Source organism: Herpailurus yagouaroundi, unplaced genomic scaffold (assembly GCF_014898765.1).
Source record: "Herpailurus yagouaroundi ecotype Mexico unplaced genomic scaffold, PumYag 188, whole genome shotgun sequence".
NCBI classification, from domain to species: domain Eukaryota; kingdom Metazoa; phylum Chordata; class Mammalia; order Carnivora; family Felidae; genus Herpailurus; species Herpailurus yagouaroundi.
Genome location: NW_024412419.1, coordinates 36,398,561 through 36,419,729, shown reverse-complemented (window position 1 = coordinate 36,419,729; position 21,169 = coordinate 36,398,561). Strand labels below are relative to the sequence as shown.

Below are 21,169 nucleotides of genomic sequence, written 5' to 3'. Positions count from 1 at the left end.
GAGCAAGGTGGAGAGCCTGGCTGTGCTACTTAATTGCTGTGAGACCCTGGGCAGATTACTTAACCACTCTGAGCCTCAACAATGGAGAAAGTAACAGCAAAGATCTCGTAAGACAGCCCTGGGGTCTCAGTAAGGACATTCCCAGAAGACAATACCACGTTGCAACCGCTCCAGAAATGTGAGCCCACGTGTTTTATTATTGTTTGTCATCTGGACCTCTTCAAAGAAAGTATGGGTCTCTTGTGAGAAACTTCCAGCTGTGAACCAACAGCTATTTACTGAGATGCTACCACTGCTAAGAAGGTATTAACAAAGGGTATTTCCCAAGACAGGAAAGAGAGAAAAGCCAGGATGCACAGCCCCCCCATTGCCAAAGGCTCCAGGAACTAGGTAGGCTTTAGGATACGCTGACTCAAGGCAGGGGCTTGGCATTCTTGAACGGTTTGGACTGAGGGATTAGATGTTCGCTTGTTCGGGCAAGGACTTCCTGTGACCAGGCAGTTAACAAATACAGGCCATCAGGCTGTAAGAAAAGAGGGGACTGCCATACCTCAATGCCACGTAGTCACTCAACAAGTATTTATTGAGCGCCTACTCTGTGCCAAGCATGGGGATATAAAGATGACGAAGGCAGACATGACCCCTGCCTTCTGGAGTTTGGTGCCTAATGGGGCAAAGGGAGATTAGCCAAGGAGATCCATAAATGGAGCTCGGCCATCAGGGTGCAGGAAGAAGCAGAAACCACAGTAGGTACTGCACACAGAGGGGATTCAACACAGGGACTTGTTTATGGCGTTGCTGAAAAGCTGAAAGAGTAGACAGGAGATGCTGAGGCAGCCAGAAATAAGCACCCGGAGCGGCCGGAGTCCGGAGAGGGTGGCCAGTGCTCGGACATCCAGAGGAAAACCTGCCCGGCTGGTTCTCAGGCCTCTGAGGAGGGGCACGGGGACCTTGGGGGTCGGAGCCAACGGCTGCTGCTGCTGCTGCCAGAGTGACAGTGACAGGACCCAGACCAGCCAACAGGAAGCCCCCACCACCCTCCTCCCATCCCAGGCCCCCTCCAGGCCCCCACCAATGCCAGAACCGAGCAAAACTCCAACTTCTAAGGGGGCTGGGAATTGTGGCGTGCAGAGTTCCAGCCCACATCACAGAGCAGACCACACGAGGGCGGGCTTGAGCTGAGAGACCCTTGGAACTAACCGGTATGATCCACGTCTGCACACGCCCTCCTGCCCCAGTCTGGACTTCCCCCGACCGCCTGGCCATCCCTGAACTGGTGGCCAGTCTCAGTTCAGACAAGACAGGCTCCAAGCTGCCGCTGGAAGGTCAGCCCGCCAGGACGATTTCCCTTAACTAGTAGGTGTTTTCAAGGAAATAACTGGGTCCTCTTGCAGAGAGTAGCAGGGCACATTCTGACCTGCTGGGAACGCAGGGAACCCCAGATAAGAAGTCTCGTCAATGAAAAGTGCCCCACCTGCTGCCAGCACCCTTCCAGGAGCTCTTTGCCTAGAGAACTTTCCCCTGGGGCACAGCTGATCTGTGGGAGGCAGAAGAGGTTTCTGGAATGTTGTCCAGATTGGCAAGTGGCAGGAAGTGGGCCCAAGTGGGGGGGTGGGGAGGGGGTGGGGGGCCCACACCAGGCTTCCCTGGCCTCATCTCTGCCAGACCCTCCTTTGCCTCGTCCCATACCTGCCAACCAGCGCTGCCTCTCAGATGTCACCACACGGTCAGATCTTCCCCATCTCGGCCAGAATAGATGTCTGCTTGGGGCCGATGCAGGGCTTGCAACAGGGCCAGCCCATAACTCAGGTTCCACAGCCTTTGAGACACAGACCCCACCCTCCCACCTCAAGCTATACCTAGAAGGTCCAAGGTGGGTCTGAGAGGAGGGCCAGATATCACAGGGGCCCCCAGAGTCTTCTGACCTGTATCAAAAAAGCCCAACTCAGCTCCTCCCCTTGAAGGGAATCTCTGAGCTTTGCCTTTTTTGCTTTCCAAGCTGGTCACAGCCCATCCCACCCCCCATGCCGATCTGGACCTTCTCCCTGCCCAGGTGATGCTGGATGGATGTGGGAGGGGGGTGGTACGTCTATTTGAACATCGTCCTCTCTGACACACATTTTTATATAGTCCTTCCTATGTGCCCGGGGGGGGGGGGGGGGGTGGTGGGAGGGGTGTAAAAGCAGCAGGGGTAGGAAAGCATCCCAGGAAAGCCCCTCTGCTCTCTGAGGGAGGATGCTCCCGACCTGGAGAATTTCTAGGGCCTGTGGAGTAATGGAGCAGGAAATGGGTGGGGACGAAACAAATGGGTGTTTGTCCCCATTCTGTCCCGGCTCTGGCAGAAATGCCAGTCTGTGGTTGGGCCAGAGTGGCAAACCCAGAAGGTGTCAGCTGGGGCCACTTGCATGGTAATCAGGCCCAGGGAGATGAGACTGAGCAGCTAGGGAGTGGAGGGTCCAGCAACCCGCCTCCTGTCTCCTCCTCAACTCGGCAGCACGTACAGCCTGCTTTGTGCCAGTGTCTGTGCCCTACACTGGGGACACAAAAACCACAGGGCCGAGTCCTGTATCCAGGAGCTCGGGCCCTGGGGAGGAGGCAGTGGAGAGAGAAAATAACCATGAGGAGGTCACTCCTCATGATGCACTCGGGCTTGGCAGTCAAGAGTGGCTTCCTGGAGGAGGTGACCCTGGTCTGGTCCCTGCCCTCAAAGGTCTGCTCATAGACAGGTGGGGGAGGGGGAGCTGAGCAGGAGTCAACCAGGACTAGAGTGAATAGTGATATCACTATGGGTCCTCAGTGCCTGACAAAGAACAGGATCACGGCCATCTTGGGCACAAAACATCTGTGGGCTCAGGTGGAGAATCTCCCCTGAGCCCGACTCCTGGGCTCATCTGGTGACTTTCTGGTAACATGCGAAGGGGTGTGAGCTTGACAACCATAGTGGGAGCCAAAGGGAAAGAGACCGAGGTTGGAGGAAGCCTGTCCACCAGGCCACCTTGGGGAGCGGGATGCATTTATCTGCTTTTACATCTTTTCTGTACTTTCTAACTTTTCTAAGGTTAAAAAAAGTTTTAAAAAGGGAGGGTAAAAAAAACTTTTTCCCCAAAAATGCTTTTTGTTTTTTTTTTTTTTTTTTTTTTTTTTTAAAGAGACAAGAAGGAAAAGCTATTTAGACTTTGGATGGGTAAGAATGGTTTTATTACCCTACTTTATGAAAATCTGTACTGCTCGGTCAATAAAAAGCTGGGTCAGTGGGGGGTGCAGTGGCCCTGGGGGAGGAAGCCAGGAGGGAGGGGAGGAAGGCGGAGGAGGCCCCCCGCTGACTCACCAGCCCCTCCCCCTGCGGCGGCATCCTGCCCCTCCCAGGCACACACCCCAAGGTAGGCACAGACTTTCCCCAGCCAGCGGCCAGCCCCTCCTTTGCCTTATGGGTACCAAGGCCTCCTTATATGATTTGTTCTGCCAGGAGCGGTGGTAGCTGGGGCTCTGGCCGGCACTATTGTTCCTGGAGTGGACCGGATAAGACATGGGCCCTCACCGGAGGCCAAGGGCCCTGGGCCACAATTTCCTGCTAACCTTAAAGCCACAGAGAAAACTCGCCCTCTGTGAATCAGGATGTAGTGACTCAGTGTTTGGAAGTGTCCTAGGTTAAATTATGGAGCGTAGAACTTCCATACAAAGCTAGCTGTGTGCGGGTCCTGGATTCCAGTCCAGGCCTGGCGCGCTCCCATGAGTAACTTTGGGAAAGTCGCTTGGCCTCCCAGAACCGGTTTCCTCCCCCCCGCCGCGCGGAGGAGGTAATGATTCTTGCTCAGAAACTTCACAGGCTGGCAGCCACTGACTCAGGCACGGGGGCTGCCCCATGGGCTGTAGGCAGCACCCACGTGGGCACGGGGGTCTCCGAGCTGGGTGAGGACCACCCAGGAGCGCCCGGCTCCCCGAGGCAGCCCAGAGGAGGCCAGCGTCACCCAGCTGTGTCTGCCCTGGCTCGTCCACACTGAGTTCTAGTCACTGCAGATGTGGGACACTCCAGGACCCCTCCCACCTGTCCCACCCAGGGCTCCTGTCAAGTTTCGTTCCCACTCCCTTCCTCTCCCAGGCTCACGCGGCCCATATGGGCCCCAGTGTGGCCCTCAGGTCCCCGATGGGCTCCTGCTATGGCAGCCGTGCTGTGGACCCAATGTCAAGAGTGTCTGCCCCAGACAGTGCTGTGGAGGAAAGGACTGTGGAAGGGGGTGCACACCAGCACAGGCAGAGGCCCTTGGCTAGAGGAAGGAAGGCATTCCAGAGCAAAGGTTTCCCCCACACCGACTGGGGCCCACAGAAGAGAGATGCTTTCGTGGCAACCCGGTACACGTGTGTGCAGGTGTGCATGTGTGGTGTGTGTGTGTGTGCAATGAAACAGATTCAGGACACTGTTTCCCTTTCCCATGGGTAACGTACTCCTACTTGCTAGTCCAGCCTACTTAGTTTTTTAATGTTGTTGGTGACGAACTAACAAACTAATTTCACCATGAATCTCAGCCCACGTTTGGAAGCCCCAGGGCTGGGGGCACTGACGGAGGCTCAGCGAGACTGACGCAGAGCGGGGGGAGTCAGGCAGGCTGGGCTTGCAGGGCCATGGCCCGAGTTTGGTCTGCGGGTCACGGGGAGCCAGCAGGGCGTTCTAAGAGGGGGGTGGGGTCCCAGGCATCCCAGCTGGTCCTCGGCAGTGCCGTGCCAAGGGCCGTCGCCAGCTCAGACTGGCTTGAGCAGAAGGGAACGGACCATGTCACGTTCTGGGAAGTCTCGGCCAGCTGTACCTCTGGGCTGATTCTTTCGCAGCATAGCTGCATCGCCAGGGCCCAAGCCGTTTCCCTCCACCTCTGTCCTCTTCGTTTCATAGCTCCAGGCCTGATACCAGACACAGCAATGACCAGAGCAAGAACGGAGACAGTCTCATCTTGGTCTCCTTAGGCAGGAAGAACCCTTTCCCGGGGGTCCCCTGATGTCTTCCCCCTGGAAGGGCCAGACTCGGTCACACAAATGTCCCAGCCTGGGCCTGCGACGAGCCTAGTGAATGGTGGAAAGTCACCCCTCCCTGCCCACGCCTCCTACCAGTAAGCCCAGTTGGGAAATTCAAGGATACAAGTTAAACGAAGGCAACCATCTCTGTAACGCTATTTCCTGTGTCATTGTCTGTAACGGGAAAAGCCGGAGACATCCAATGTGCAGGCACAGGGGCCTCATTGAGTAAGTGACATTTTTCAGCCTGATGGAGTGTAATTGTGGCATTGAAAAGTGCAGTCAGTTGTCATTACTGGATTCTCTCTTTGCAAACGTATGTAGTCGCGACAATTTATTCGCAGTCACTAAACAATACTCACAGCACTCTCGTGGTTATTGGCGGGCCCGTGCAGAGCAGCAAAACGTTTGGGTTGTCTGAGGTGCATGTTCCCAGCTGAGGCCGAGCAAGACGCTGCCCTGTGCCTTCTTGTCTCAGCTCTCATCCTGTAAACAAGAGTCCTTTCCAAAGTCTGTCTGGGGGCACATCTTTCACATTTTTGTGCTTCTCGTTGGTGATTTTGCTGTTTAAAATAGCCCCTCGGTTCGTGCTGAAGTGCTGTTTAGGGCTTCAGCACGAGAACCCCGTGAGTTGCCTTTCATAGACAATACGTGCTCGACAGGCTTGTGGTGCTGTTGGCCAAGAGTTCAGTGTTAATGACTCAAGAGCATATATTAAATAAGGTGTCTTTACACACACACCTAACATAAAGCTATGCGTTGAAGCACCTCAAATAAAGGTACGTGTTGATCAGTTGATGAAAATACTGTGACCAGAGATTTTGCAGGAACCTAATGCCTACTTCCCCTGGGAGCAAATGACTCCATGTTCACAGATTCAGTGCTCAGGCCAACTGAATAGAACGACCTTGCGTACCAAGAATCAATTTTAGTATCAAGCCACGTAGCAAAATCCAAAAATACATAAAGGAGAATACAAAATGCATGTCCATCACGATTTCCAGCTTTATAGAAAATACGTACGCGCGAGCACTAGGGCTGGAAGGGGACCTAATATACCAAAAAATTCCTTTGCTGTTAACATCATTTTTTACAATCAATTTAAAAAAATCTTAGGGTTGAAAAATAGTAACAGCTCTCCTTCCTGCCACGTGGTTTGGGTTTGAGTCATTACAATCGCCCTGGAGTGAAGGCATTTTGAGTTGATATCACCCCCCCCCACCCCCACCCCCACCCCCACCCAGGGACGGACACGTGCTCCAGCACAAACACAGTGGGTCTGTCTAAAGGAGCATTTTGCACCAGAATTACGGGGTCCAAAGCACAGCCCCAGGATGAGTTTCGTCTTATTTTTTCCCTTTTAAAGAACGTGCGTCAGATAGTTGCACACACCGGCACCTTTCGTGACAGCCAAAAAGAGGAAGCGGTCCAAGCGTCCCATCACTGGAGGAATGGATGTGCAAACTATGTATGTGCTGTGTTCGTGTCATGGCCTATTATTCGGTCTTTAAAAAGGAAGGAAAGTCTGACACAGGCCGCAACAGGGATTAACCGTGAGGCCATTATGCTCCGTGAAATGAGCCAGTAGCCGAAAGACAAATCCTGTATGATTCCACTCACATGATGTCCTTAGAGTAGCCAAATTCATAGAGACAAAAGATTAGGACGGGGAAGGGGGAGGGGAGAGTGAGTGGGCAACGGGTACAGAGTTTTAGTTTTGCAAGATGAAAAGCATTGTCGACGTGGACGGTGGCGATGGTTTCGCAACACCGTGAATGCCCTTAGCACCGTAGCATCGTACCACTTAAAAACGGTTAAGATGGTAAATGGTGTCCTGTGTATTTCATAGAACTTTCTTTTTTTTTTTTTTAATGTTACTTGTTTTTGAGAGAGAGAGAGAGACAAGGCGTGAGCAGGGAAGGGGCAGAGAGAGGGAGACAGAATCCAAAGCAGGCTCCAGGCTCTGCGCTGTCAGCGCGGAGCCCGACGCGGGGCCCGAGCTCACGAACCGTGAGATTATGACCTGAGCCGAAGTCAGGCGCTTAACCAACTGAGCCACCCAGGCGCCCCTATATAATTTTCTAAAAATTTTCTGCAATGGCCAAGAGACCCCGGACTTAAAGCTCATGGGCCAGGGGTTCCTGAATGTGAGGGACCGTGGATTACCTCATTACCTCCAGGGAGTCTGGGTTCCCACAGTGGGCAATGCTAGAGCTTGTCCTTCACGGAGTCTGTTCCCTTCCCCCCACCACCCCCCCGCCCGGGGCCATCAGTGGGACCAGGAGCCCCCAGCTCGCTTGGCACCGTTACCTCCTGGGCCTCACTGTCTTCATGTGGGCCTTGTCCTCCCGGCCTGAAGTTTCTGAGGCTTTGTGGTGGAGCCTGCGTTCCCCCAAGTCCCAGGGAAGGGAAAGAGAGGCAGTGCTTCATGAAAATTAAGTGGTAAGCAAAGGAATGCGGTGCTGGTGGTGAGACCCACAATGCTGAGCTACTGCCCAGCTATGCAGAAAAACCTGCCAGCAGGGTATCGCCCCAGTGCTCCTCCCTGGCTCTCACCCCCTGACCTGCCCCGCCCGAGCCCACACCTCCCGCCTCATCCCGGAGTCCCGGCCCCGTGCAATCTGAGACCGTACATCCTTCCGACTCCTCCTTTGCCTTTCACATGGGGTCATCTCCAGGGCGGTGTCTGTCTTCAGAACCTCTCCATGCATGAAGTTCACCTGCTCTGCCCATCAGGGGCCTCAGGTCCCACCTGCTCTATTTGGGTGGACGGATTCATCCTCCCCAAAGAACAGGTGATTCTCCTGTCTCTCCCATTCAAAAGTCTTGACCTTTGAAGCCAGCCTCCATCATCTGGCACAGGGTTTTCTTTCTTGCTTTGTAAATATAAATTTTTTTTTTAATTAGTTTAAACATTCAACACCCTGTCAAGTAGTTCTCCTGGGAGCCTGGGGCACTGGTTGGTTTATTGGGTCTCGTTCCAGAAACATTCTGTGCATCTGCAAACAAATGCACATACACGCACACATACATTTTCTTCTTTTTCTACAAAAATCATAGCACACTGGGCGCGCTGGTCTGTGCCTTTTACGGTACTTAGAACTTGTTCCCTTTGGCATACAAAGATTTTTTCATTCTTTTTGAAAGCTGCTGAGTGTTCCACTGTGCAAACATAATCGCTTTGATTGGTCCTCTCTGGATGCACATTTAAGATGTATCTTATCTTTTCCATAACCAGCAAGGCCCCAATAAACAACTTTGTACTTTCACCATTTTGTTCCTGTGCATTATTTATAGGAGGACAGACTTGAAAAAGTGAAATGATTGGATCAAACAATATGTGTATTTAATGTTTCGGTTGATACTGTCAAAATAATACAGCAGTTGATGGCACTGTTACTTAGCCTGGAGATGACAACGGATTTCAACCTGGGAGCCGCAGGTGGGCTTTGAGGGTCTGCGAGTCCCCAGATTTGTAGACAAAAGTCGTGTGTGTACATAGGTAACATTTTTCTAGATGACCGAAACTTCCATCGACTCCTCAGAAGGATGTGTGTCCCCTAAATGTTCTCTCACTCACCCAGCTGGTGGTTCTCCCGGCTCCCCCAGAAGTGAACTTCCCCTCCCTCAGCAAGACTGGCCCTGAACATTCCCTCCTCTGGCTCCTTGTCGGGGAACATTGCCTCCGGTCTTCTGTGCCATTCCAAATGGTTATGGCTAACATGGCCAACAGTGGTTACCGCACGCTCACCGTGTGCTCGGGAGACTTAGCTAGTTCTCACAAGAATCCGATGAGAAAGGCGATCTCCACCTCCTCTGTTTGATGGACAAGGGCATGAAAGTACAGATGAGTCAAATAACCTGCCGAGCAGGCAGAGCTTGAATTGGAACCCAGGAGGAAGGATGCTGCGTCCATAAACAGGGTGGGTCAGCCGGGAAACAAAGAGAGAGGCTCCCAGGGTTCTCAGGTCCTAACTGCACCGCCTGGGGAACTTTTCACAATGGGCTCAGTCAGAATCTCTGGGGCAGGACCTAGACCCTGGGGATTTCTCAGAGTCCCCAGATGGACTTTCAAAGACCCCAGGAGTAACAGGACTCAGAGGGGAAGCCCCAGGCATCCACGTATTTTAGAATCTCCTTACCTCTACACCATACTTTTTGTTCCTTCTTTTCCTTTTTTAAGCAGCAATCACAATAATAAACATCGGGGGGGTGGGTGGGTATAACGATGGGCACAGCTGCCTTCCGAAATAATAAGCATCCTCCCCCCCAAAACGACCCCAAAAGGGGGCTTTTCTGAAAGTATTTTTTCAACTCACGGACTTCAATTTAGTTGCTGTATTTCAACCCACAGCCGTTATCCTTATCTGAAGCTCAGATTGTCCTATCAAACTGTCAACAAGACCCTTCTGAATCCTCCTGACCTAACCCCAGGTGCCTTTGAAAGTTTTCTCACTCTGTGGTGTGATGAGATGCTCGGAGCCCAACTTCTCCGCCTCCGCAGGCCTGGAATCTCAGCTTTTCTCCCAGGCGCCAATCCGGGTGAGGCTACTCGGTTTCTGTATTCTAGTTCTTTCACCAGCTGTCTGCACGCGAAGGAGCTCTTCTCCATGCTCGAAGGAGGAATAAGCAACCAAACTTGTTGTTAAACTCCATCCTACGGTAAAAGCTCTCTTCAGATTTCGGTTCAGCCTTTGCAGAATGCATAGACGAGTAATCTGTGTCCGTTCGTAAGAAACAGACTCTGAACAAAGTCGTGCTTGAAAGCCACTCGATCACAATATCTTACTATGATAAAATATTCTTCCACTTTGAGGGCCAGCCCCAGACATCTAAAAATATCTCCTGCTCTTGGGAAAATGCAAACTGAAGGTTCAAATAAGCGAGCAGTTTAGCCTGCCAAGAAAATTTGGAAAGCTAAATATAGATTTTAAAAAAAAAAAAAAAAAAGTAAAGACCAATACTCGAAACGGGCCTACCTATAAAGAATCCAATCTAGACTGCTTGAGGCAGAAACGAGGTAAGAAAAGACCGGGTTTAAATTCGCCCGGAGTTTGTCCTTGGCCCTGGTCCTTTCTTCTGTCCAGGAGGTAGAGGGTGGAGAAATAACAAATAACATTCCCCTTCATAACATTGATTATGCAACACTAAAGCCATTTCAAGAAGATTCTCAGGCAACTTGAGTAGATACCCAAGCCCTCGGAGGCCCCTGCCCTCAGGCGTAAACTCTGGTTGCCAGAAGAGATCCAGAGCTGTCCTACCCCATGTCCTGTGTGACCTCAGGTCTCGGTCCCCCCTCCAATACGGCACCACCTCACACACTGTGGGGAGAACTTAGTGTGACGTGTAAATAATGTGCATCTGGCAGCGTCCGCCCAGGGCAGCCTCTGATGGCGGGGAGGCGGGGGGGGGGGGGGGCCCCCTGCAGGCACTGATAGGCTCAGTGGGGCTCAGGCACTCTGGCACACCCCCCAGGTCTGGCAGAGGCGAACTGGCAATAAGCAGTGTCAGGTATGAAGTGGCAGTTCTCTGGTCTCAGAAAGTCCAAGGAGTTCGAACCGCTGTGTAGACTAACCAAGGCTGTCTAAGCAAATGCATCTTATCAGCTGCAAAGCACCTGATGAACACGGAGTGTCATCATTGACTCATTCTGAAGGATGATCTTTGACCCCATGCCCACCCACCTTGTATTAGGGCCTGCGCTGGGCACCAGGAATACAGCGGTGAATGGCACACAGCATGCTCTGCCTTCCGAGGTCTAGAATGAGTCTAAAATTTGACGAGCTCCGGTGCGGTCACTAAGTCCCAAACACCACTGCCACTAGCAGCTAGCACATCGTTTGGGTGTTGACAGGGTGCCAGCATTTTTATGCACTTCCCGAGTCTCGGTGGGGAGGATGCTTAGCAGGTGCCCCAAAGCACCAGCAGACCCCTGTCACTGAGATCAACATGCAGGAGCCCAGTTCAAGGGGCACAGCGGCTTTTGTCCTTCAACACCCCCTCTTCAGGACACGCTAGCCATCTTACTCACAGGTGGTCCCAGGCTCAACCTAAGACTTGCAAAATTCACATGGACACTGACTATTGAGACCTGGGGAAATGTGCTCCCAGAGCTGGTCTTTACATGAAGCTGAAGCTTCTGAATGTGTTGTCCAGCCCAGTGAGAGCCTTGTTTGTGGTCACCTTCCTAATCTGTTTTGGCTTCTCAATTCCTGTTCCTTTTCTCTCCTTAAGGGCTCATAAATTCTCTATAAATCCCAAAGTGCTTTTCCTCTCCAGAATAACAGCAGTGGAAGCCTCATCAGGGACAGTGGACATGTCCATGTCTATGTTTTGCTTACTTGTAAGGTGAGAACTGCTCGTCCCAGGAAGCCAGGGGTATGTTATGAAAATGAGAACTGAAAGTTGCATATCTTTCAGTTCACCTAGACAGAAATAACTGGACTTGTTTAATCCAGAAGTTCTCTAATAGCATCATTCGGAAGTGAGCTACTCCCACAGTCATTCACAACCAGAATTCACCAAACATAGGAGGGAAAAAATGAACAGGAATGAAAGTTAACAAAAGCCACAAACTGCAGAATCAGGCACCAAGACTGAGGAAATGGAATTATCAGGTATCGAATATGAAATTAATGCCAAGCAAAAGTAGTACAAAGATACCCCCGCTTCAACACAAACTGCAGAACTTCAAAGACAGAAGACTCCCAAAGCCGCCAGATACCAAAGACAGATTCCTCCAGGAGAACAGCAGTGCAATGGACAGCTGCCCTCTCAGCAGCAACAATGGAGCTGGAATATAATGGAAAATATAGAAAGATGTAGAACCATTGAGAAAATACCTTAGAAGTGTGGAGAGGAAATAATTGTCAGGGTGAAAAATAAGAATATTTTCTGACAAATCAAACTGACTACTACCAACTGACCTTTCCCAAAGAAACTAGTAATGATTGTACTGCAGGAAGAAAGTGGTCCCAGAAAGCCTATCTTCATGACCCAAGGTAGGGAAGGATTTGTTAAACTTGACCAACGAAGCACAGTCTATAAAGGAAAAGGTGAGCATATTCAATTACATTAAAATTAAGAACTCTGTTCATCAAAGGCATCATAAAAATGTGTGAAACACGTGCTCGAGGAATATATTTGCAATAATTCGCACAGCCAACAAGATCCACACTATTAGAAAGAATTACTATGAATCAGTAAGAAAAACAAACCCATAAGAAGTTTGGAACCAATAAAAAAACAATTAAAAATTTTACAGAAGATGAAATGTATGCACGTAAGCTCAATCTTATTTGCAATCAAAAAAATTAAAACCTAATGAGATACACAGAAGATTCCAAGGAATCTACCAAACAACTTCTTCGAGTAAGTGAATTTAGCAACTTGCAGGATACAATGTTAACACACAAAATAAACAGTCATGTTTGTATTACTAGCATTGAACAACTGGGAAATGAAATTTTTATTTTTTTAAGTTTATTTATTTATTTTGAGAGAGAGAGAAAGAGAGTGAATGCAAGCAGAGAAAGAGAGAGAGAGAAAGAGACAGAGAGAGAGTCCCAAGCATGCTCCAGCTGTCAGTGCAGAGCCCAACACAGAGCTTGATCCCACAAACCACAAGATCATGATGTGAGCTGAAATCAAGAGTCAGGCACCTAACTTACTGTGCCACCCAGGTGCCCCAGGAAATGAAATTTTTAAAAAAGCAATACTATTTACAATAGCTCCCCCCAAATAAAATACTGAGCCATAAATATAAGGAAGTGTGTACCATATCTGTATGCTAAAAACTACAAACTATTGATAAAAGAAGACAAAGAAACGTCAATAATTGGAGAGGCATACCATGTTCATGGATTGGAAAACTCATCATAGTAAAGATGTCAATTCTCCTCCAAATCGATCCATAAATTTAACACAAAGCCCCAGAAGATACTGTAGATTTTGACAATCTGCTTCTAAAGTTTGTGTGGAAGGCAACAGAACTAGGGAAAGGGATGAGTTATCTCCTGAGATGAGCAGAAATGTGAGCTACCTGCACTGATAACTCTTTTTGATTACTGTAACTTTACACAAAGTTTTAAATCTGGTGGTGTGCTTCCTCCATACCTCAAATCTGGGAGCCATCCTTGGCTCTGTCTCTTCATCACTCCAAATCTCCAGTGGTCTCATAGTCCAACACATTTTTTGTAATTATTTTATTGCTTTATAAAAGAAAAATTTCCCACCACGCAGTGTGAGAGGTAGAACATTATCACTTGTTACACTCATTCCCAAACCCATCACTCTCTCCCTCAGAAGGGTCATTCTCAGAAGGTGCAGAGATGAGTGGGTTCTTAGGGAATTAGGATGTGGCAATGAGTTCAGATTTTGTAACTGTTGGATTTGAGGATCTTGAGGGGGCAAAGATAGGCCTGGGGTGGGGCAAATGAGATGCTCAGGGTGCAAAATTTAATAAGGCGCTCATTCTCAGGATCCTGCAAGTACAAAGCTGACCCCTGCTATGGAACATCTGAGTAGAGACATCCAGTGGCAAGTGGATGTGTGGGCCTGAAGACCTGGAATTGCCAACCTATACCATGCTTAGAAGCATAGATTTAACAGGAGTGAGGAGAGGGAGAACCAAGGAGGCTCACAAGGATATCCTAAGGAGAACCCAGGAAGGAGAGGAGCACAGAAACTCTGAGACAAACCAATAGCAAAACTACTTGGTGCTCATGTTGACCCTTTCCCTCAGGCCTCTAACTGAACATGCTGTTTAGTGGACATTTATTTCTTTCCCTGGACTCACTAACATGGGTATAAACCCAGGCTAAAAGCAAACCAAGGCAGAGTCCATAGAAAAGATTTGGTTTCTCCACCAAGAGGATAATAAAAGGTTGGACAGAGCTGAGAGACGATTAAACTGGAATAGTATTGCCCAACTGCTATCTGACCACAGGGTGTCAGATACTATAACACAGGGGTCCAAACTAAATGCACACAGGGCCAGGCAGGCATGGTGAGTGAGTAAAGGGAACCAGGAATAGGAGAGCACTATTCCACAGAGAAAGTGAGCAACATAAAACGTGCGACACAAGGGCGTGGAGTTGGGGGTGAAGGGGATGCAGTCCACTGAGGACTCTGGGTCCTTTTTAAAGAAACAGTCACAACTCATTTCAGCCCACTCTGGCTTGGGAATGTGTTCAACTGTGGCTAGAACTATAGACTTCTCAAGAGATGTCTAAAATCGAAATTTTTCCTGTGAAATATCCTGTTTTAAATGTTGGCAACTTATTCAGAAATGTATATAACGGCTGTATATGTCAACACTGTTTGGGCCAAGAAGACACATCCACAAACCAAACTGCCCAAGTCCCTCCACTGGTGACCTCTGTGTTAACCACTTGGGTTTTCTAACAAAGTCTACTCTTGCTCGGGGCCAGCCTTCCTTCCCCATTTCCCTCTTGCTTCCCCCCTAACTTCATCTGCAGAGCTCGTAACCGGAGACAGAGGAGAAGAGGGATGCCCTGCAAAGGGAACTATGCCCGACACAAGCAAATGAAGGTTCTTGTTTTATTTTTTTTTCTTACAGGTATTTGGGTGCTGGGTCTGGATGCTGGTAGCTGCCACCCAGGTAGCAAACGCCTTGCTACAAGGATGGGTGATATATGTCTCACTCACCTCTTTTCTCATCTCCCTGATGTTCCTGTTGTCTTACTTGTTTGGATTTTACAAAAGATATGAGTCCTGGCGAGTCCTGGTAAGAACCAGAGAGGGTGACCCAAGCCCTTGGATTCCTCCTGATGTCTGTCCTGGGTATTGTGAGGACAAAGGGCCTTCTGGGTGGGGAAGGAGAAAGGCTGAGAAGGTAAATGACTTCGTTGCTCCATGGAGAAGGTGAGGACTGCTAAAAAGGGGGATCCCCCCCCACTTCAAAAACGGTGTACATAAGTAAGGCACGAAGAATGACTAATTACAATCATTTCAGATGGCATTTGAAAAGCAGAGACCAGGGACCAGAGGCCTTTTCAGGGCTGGGTCACTATGGATCCAAGACTTTTTCATCTTCACAGGTTTACTATTTTTTTTAATGTTTATTTATTTTTGAGAGAGAGGTAGAGCGCATACGAGAGCAGGGAAAGGGCAGGGGAGGGGCAGAGAGGGGAGACAGAGGATCCAAAGTGGGCCCCACACAAACAGCAGAGAGCCCGATGTGGGGCTTGAACTCATGAACCGTGAGATCATGACCTGAGCTGAAATCAAGAGTTGGACGCTTAACTGATGGAGCCACCCGGTGCCCTTTCCTGTGTTTACTATTAAGCCAGAATGAAAGCATTTCTCTGCCACAGCAAATTTTTCATTGTATTCCCCTCCATCATCTTCCTTGTTAGGAATATACATATTCTATATAAAGCGCATCCTGACGCGTTTCCCTTTAAATTTTATTTATGGTGAAATCATGGGAGCAGCATTAAAGGAAATGATAGTAGGAAAAAAATCCCCCAATCCCATGGTGCTCTCACAATCACTGGGTGCATTCTCCTATATTCCTTGCAAATTGTATGTAAAATGTATATATAATCACATTGAACCAATAATTTTGGATGTCAGTTCTTTCATTAATATTATGTCATTACATTGTTTTCATGTCACATCATCTTGATAACCATTTAAAATTTTTTTTTTGTTTTGGGGCTCCTGGGTGGCTCAGTCGGCTGAATGTCCAAGTTCGGCTCAGGTCATCATCTCACAGTTCATGAGTTCAAGCCCCACGTCAGGCTCTGTGCTGACAGCTCAGAGCCTGGAGCCTGCTTCGGATTCTGTGTCTCCTTCTCTCTCTGCCCCTCTCTCACTCGTGCTCTGTCTCTTTCTGTCTCTCAAAAACAAATACACATTTAAAATAAAATAAAATAAAATAAAATAAAATAAAATAAAATAAAATAAATTTTCTGTATTGAACAATTTAGGACATATACGAAAGTAGGGACCATTATATTATGGACCCTCAAGTAACCATAACCCAGATTCCTACACTACTAAGTGTTAAACACGCTTGCAGCACCTAGCTTTTTTTTTTTCTCCTGAAGAATTTTAAAGCAAATCCAAAACATGTCATTCCATTCTATACATTTCAGTCTGCCTCCAAAGAAACATGCAAACTTCCTTACGTTACGACACTTACATAAAGTTATTAACAATAATTCCTCGGTATCATCTAAGACCCAGACCGTATGCAGATTCACCCGATTACACCTGAAATGTCTTTTTACAGTTGGCCAGTTCGATCAGGATCCTCACAGGGGCCGTGCGTTGCACTTAGTAGTGAGGGTTCTTGGGTACCTTTAACCTCCAATGGCTCTCCCTGCCAGGGACGCTGTTGAAGAAAGTGGGTCAGCTGTCCTACAGAAGGTCCAACCTTTTGGGTTTGTCTGTTTGTTTCTTCCTGGTGAGATGTGACTTGGTCCTCCAAGTCCCTGCAGTGAAGATGGGTTCACACCTTTCTGGAAAGAACATTCCGTTAAGTGGGTTCCAGTCGTATCACATGTGGCAATTGGTGGCCCCTCTTCCACTGTGACAGGCTTACCCATCAGCTTTTCCCCTGATACTTTTTTTTCGTCTCCTAATAAGTTTTCCTGAGTTGAATATCTCATTAGGGGTTGCAAAATGCCAATTCACCTGTGACAACATTCCTTCCAGAACTGATAACCATTTAAAAATTTTTTTTTCTTTTTCTTTTTTTTTTTTTAACGTTTTTTCATTCTTACTTTTGAGACAGAGAGAGACAAAGCATGAATGGGGGAGGGTCAGAGAGAGAGGGAGACACAGAATCTGAAACAGGCTCCAGGCTCTGAGCTGTCAGCACAGAGCCCGAGGCGGGGCTCGAACTCACGGACCGTGAGATCATGACCTGAGCCGAAGTCGGACGCTTAACTGACTGAGCCACCCAGGTGCCCCCGTTGCCGTTTATTAATCCGCTATTGTTCACCAGAAACCCTGCGAAAGAAAAAAGCAGGAGTCGGAGGAGCAGGCTTGTCTCTTTTGCTCCCTCCGCCCGGCTGTGTGGTCAGAGAGGGAAGTGTGCACCTGCGTAAGTGCCCACATGACGGTGGCCGTGGCCTCTCCTCTTCCTTTCCAGGACAGCCTGTACCACGGCACCACCGGCATCCTGTACATGAGTGCCGCTGTCTTACAAGCACATGCCACCATCGTTTCTGAGATCGCAGACCTGAGGAACTACTACATAAACACCGCAGCCTCGGTGAGTGCCGCCCAGAACACGGAGCCACTGGTGGGGAGCACATCGAAGGGGGCTTAATTCTGTGTGCTGTGGAATGGGGGGCCCTGGGCCTCAGACTGAAGGGGGCTTGGAGGAAAGGAGATGTGTGTGTGCATGTGTCTGTGTGCGTCTGTGTCTCTGTGTGTGCTGTGTGTGTGTGTCTGCACGAGCTCAGGGGGTACCAAGCCCAAGTTCAGCTGCCATCTCACGTCTTCTGCTTCCCCACCCAGCCTTGCCCTCAGAATTCTTTTCTCTAAAACCCAAGCTGGAGCACATTTCTCTCTTCCATGGGTAGAATTTCCACCGCTTGTGGAAAGGAACCCCAATTCCTCGGCGTGGCTGAACCGTCCCAATGTCCTTTTATTTCAAGGACAAGTCCACAGGGCTAACACGTTGGCTGATAGAACCCAGGGCCAGGTGGCCAGGCCAGTCGTGGGAAGAGCAGGACCCCCAAGACCTTAGGTCCACTAGGACCAGAGACTCAGCCAGCGCTGCTTGCCTTTCTCCCTTTGTGGAATGGCGCCCTCACATGGCCGCTTGCTCACAGCCAGCAGCTTCCTCCTCTGGAGGCCTAACTTTCCTCAATCCTGCCTCCAACACTTCTCGGAAAGGACCTAACACCCAGACTGGGTGAGAGCCCAACACCGACCGGTTGCTGTGACCAGAAAGATCCAGGCCTGGGTCAGTCTGGGGGCTCCTGCAAGGATCCGGTGGCTGGAGGAAGGGGTGTTGCCATGGAGTGTTATTCCCAATTGTAAGAATGGGGTGCCCAACAAGCACTAGGTGTTTCCAACCTGTCCGCCTCCTTTCCCTCCTCCTCAAACAATCTTAAGTCCCTTAAACTCCCAACTAACGCCAACGCCCACACACCACCCTTCCACGGTCTGGCCCGGCACCCTCTGACCTCTCTCCACTGCTCACTCTCGGTCAGCTGCTCCAGTAACCTGGCCTCCTCGCTGCTCCCTGAACACACAGAGCCTGGCTCTCGCCTCCACCCCGACAGGGACGCCCTTGCTCCAAATCCCTCACCTCCTTCTGCTCCTTTCTCACATATCACCTTTTCGGGAAGGCCTTGCCTTTCCCCCTCCCCAGCGGGCCCTGTATTTTCTCTGCTCTATTTTCTCCTGGGCACTTATCCCCACCAAACCAGCTACTCTACTGGTTTAGCTTGCCTCTTTTCTTTCTTTCTTTCTTTTTTTTTTTTTTGAATTTTTTAACACTTGTTTATTTTTTGAGAGACCAACAGAGACAGTGTGAGCAGGGAAAGGGCAGAGAGAGAGGGAGTCACAGACCCCAAAGCAGGCTCCAGGCTCTGAGCCGTCAGCACAGAGCTCGACGCGGGGCTTGAACTCGTGAACTGCGAGAGCATGACCCGAGCGGAAGTCAGATGCTCAACCAACTGAGCCACCCAGGCGCCCCAATCTTGCTTATTTTCTGCTTCTGCCACGGAAATGTAAGCGCCGTGAGGCTAGGAATTTTTGAATGTTTTGTACGCTGTTATAGCTACTGTCATTTTTGAAGTATAGCAGGTGCCTGAAAGGTATTTGCTAAAGGAATGAGTGAAGGAAGGAACGAGAACAGGGTGTGAGTGGACAGTGGGGCAAAGCGAAGCTGGAATCGCCAGCCAGGCCTGGAAGGCCTATCAAGGGCAATGGCCTCCCTCTTGAGAAGCAAGGGCTCACCACACAGTTTCAACCACATGAGGGGAGCAACACGATCACATCTTCCTCTTGGGACAGATCAGAGGGGAAGAGTGAGCAGAAGTGGGCAAGTTGAGGCCACGAAGGATGAGGGCAGCCAAGACAAGGGAGAAGTGGGCGTACCAAGAGATAGGCAGGCAGTACGCGCAGATGAGTTTGGGGATGGCTTTGGACGTGGTGGTGGGAGAAGGGAGGAGTCAGGCTGGTGTCTGGCTTGGGCAGCGGGAGGAGGTGAGGGTCCTGGAGCCCATGAAGCTCGTGAGGCTACAGAGATCTCAGGAGTCCAGTCCGGACCCAGGTGCAGGAGGGGTGGGGGCGGCCATCTGGCCATGCTAACACGGAACCTCTCGTCTTCTGCCAGTTCTTCGCCTTTATGACCACCCTGCTCTACATTCTCCATGCCTTCAGCATCTATTACCACTGAAGAATCGGGGAGCCGTGCCGAAGGGAGAAATGCCCTCTGAACACCTGGATGATCGGCTCCCAAAAGTAGTTTTCAACATCCACCATCTGGATGGTAAACGGAAGATCAACAAAAACATCGATGGGATGGACAGGCCAGCTTTTCAGGCTGAGTGACCAGATCGCACTCTGGCTCGTCTGTTTGGACGTTGTAATTCGTTATGGTGAATATGCAAAGGCTGGGGGAGGGGGTTGTTTGCTTGTGTGTCTGCTTGGCTTGGCTTTTGCCTGGGAAGGTAACTGTCTCATCTGACAAGGAACCTCGCTCTATTGGAAAACTGATATCCGAAGCCCTCGCCGCCGTTGAGAATCCCACATCTGCCATCGTCACGCCTGTTTGGGGACTCCGCCCCAGCACTGAGTGAGGTTCCCTAGAGCAGGTTCACGGGGACGTTCAGTCTTGTTTTCTTAAAATCAAAGTGGTGCTGTCAGTGCCTTCAGATCTGAAGATCCACAGACCTTGCAAGTTTGCATGGCTCTGCCTTTGCTTTCGAGCTGTGGTCCAAACCCGCCCTCCTTGCCCCCCCTGGGGAAGCTGACAGGGACGAGCCACACTGAGCCCCCACTCCACTCCCCCTTCCCTTTCCTCCCCAGCTTCATAAAAGCAACGTTGAGGGTAGATTTGTGGGGAGAAATAAGTCACTGACTCTACAGTTATACAGTAAGACCTGCAGAGGGGAAGGAGTGTGGGTCCTGCTTCGATTTCCCCGTAATCGGGCTGTCAGAAAACTTCCAGGCCACAGGACACCTGTGCCAGAGATCCAGGAACCCACCCCTAAGGACTAGAAGCCACCTTCTCCCTCAGGAAAGACCATCAAGGAAGGAGGCAGAACATTCCACGCAAGGATTCTCCTGTGGGCTTCTGTCCAACCTCGTGGGACATCTCAGGAGGCAGGAAAGGACCCCATGCCAGGGTCTCTGTTCTTCCACATGCACCTGTTCCCCCTGCGTCCCCTTGACTGGTGCCAGCAGGGGCCTCATGCGGCAAAGACATTGGTGATTTGGGGGCATTCTCAAAGAAAAGGCTGGCGTTATGCACACAGACACATAAAATCAAGGTGCTGTTTTCAAAGTGTTTTCCCGAAGAGAGCTGTGCTCGCAGACATATCTTCATCTGCGCAGGGGTCCAAGCCCCATCCTCTGTCTCTGCACTGGGTTTCCTGACCCAGGCGAGTCGGGCGCAGCCCCATAACTGCATGTGTCTGCTATGGTTTTGACATGAAATAAATTATTACGTGAAAGGGACCAGTCTTAGCCAATTCCAGGACTTACGGTTTTGTACCAACTTTTTTCTGCCCCTGGGGGCTGGCGGTGGGGACAGGGAGCCACCAAAGAGAACTCTCTGGCTGCAAAATCCGGCATCGTTGACCACTCCCTTTCTCACCACGGTGATATCTTGAAAAGCCACCATTTATCTCTCACTTTGTTGCCTGGGACGATTACTGTTCAATATTTACTGAGTAGCCGTATCCAAATAAAAGCTGTTTGTACAGTAAAAAATACTGATGGTCACTTTCGTGACGTTAGCAGCCGGGACCGGCCGCCATCGCACACATCCATTCCACACCCGGCCTTGTTTCTGGGGCCGCTGAAAGGGAGGCCCAGCTCGTCTCCAGGGCTTGGGGCTCATGTCATTCCAACTTCTGTAAGGACAGCTCAAGAGCAAGTTCCAGAAACTAGACGCACAGCTCGGGCAAAGCTGGGGGTGCACTAGCTCGGCCTGGGCGGTGAAGAGGCC

At 50.0% G+C, this 21,169-nt stretch overlaps 1 protein-coding gene and 1 long non-coding RNA gene across 4 annotated transcripts in view; one reads left to right on the top strand and one right to left on the bottom strand.

Annotated features, from left to right (window-relative positions):
- Positions 1–20,933, top strand: part of MALL (mal, T cell differentiation protein like) — a 26,803-nt gene extending 5,870 nt beyond the window's left edge. The window contains exons 3-5 of one of the 3 annotated variants that reach the window (XM_040496698.1): positions 14,585–14,752; positions 17,129–17,251; positions 19,378–20,933. In XM_040496698.1, the coding sequence (XP_040352632.1) occupies positions 14,585–14,752; positions 17,129–17,251; positions 19,378–19,548 (462 nt within the window). In that variant the 3' untranslated portion in view covers positions 19,549–20,933. Of the gene's footprint in view, positions 1–14,584; positions 14,753–17,128; positions 17,252–19,330 lie in introns of all 3 variants that reach the window. The other 2 variants (XM_040496699.1, XM_040496700.1) reach the window with 2 other exon arrangements.
- LOC121044427 (uncharacterized) lies at positions 3,116–10,663 on the bottom strand. Its single transcript, XR_005797299.1, has 2 exons — positions 7,315–10,663; positions 3,116–5,490 (listed from the first exon to the last, which is right to left on the bottom strand). It is a non-coding gene; the product is annotated as an uncharacterized LOC121044427 (long non-coding RNA).
- Positions 20,934–21,169: the final 236 nt, after the last annotated feature.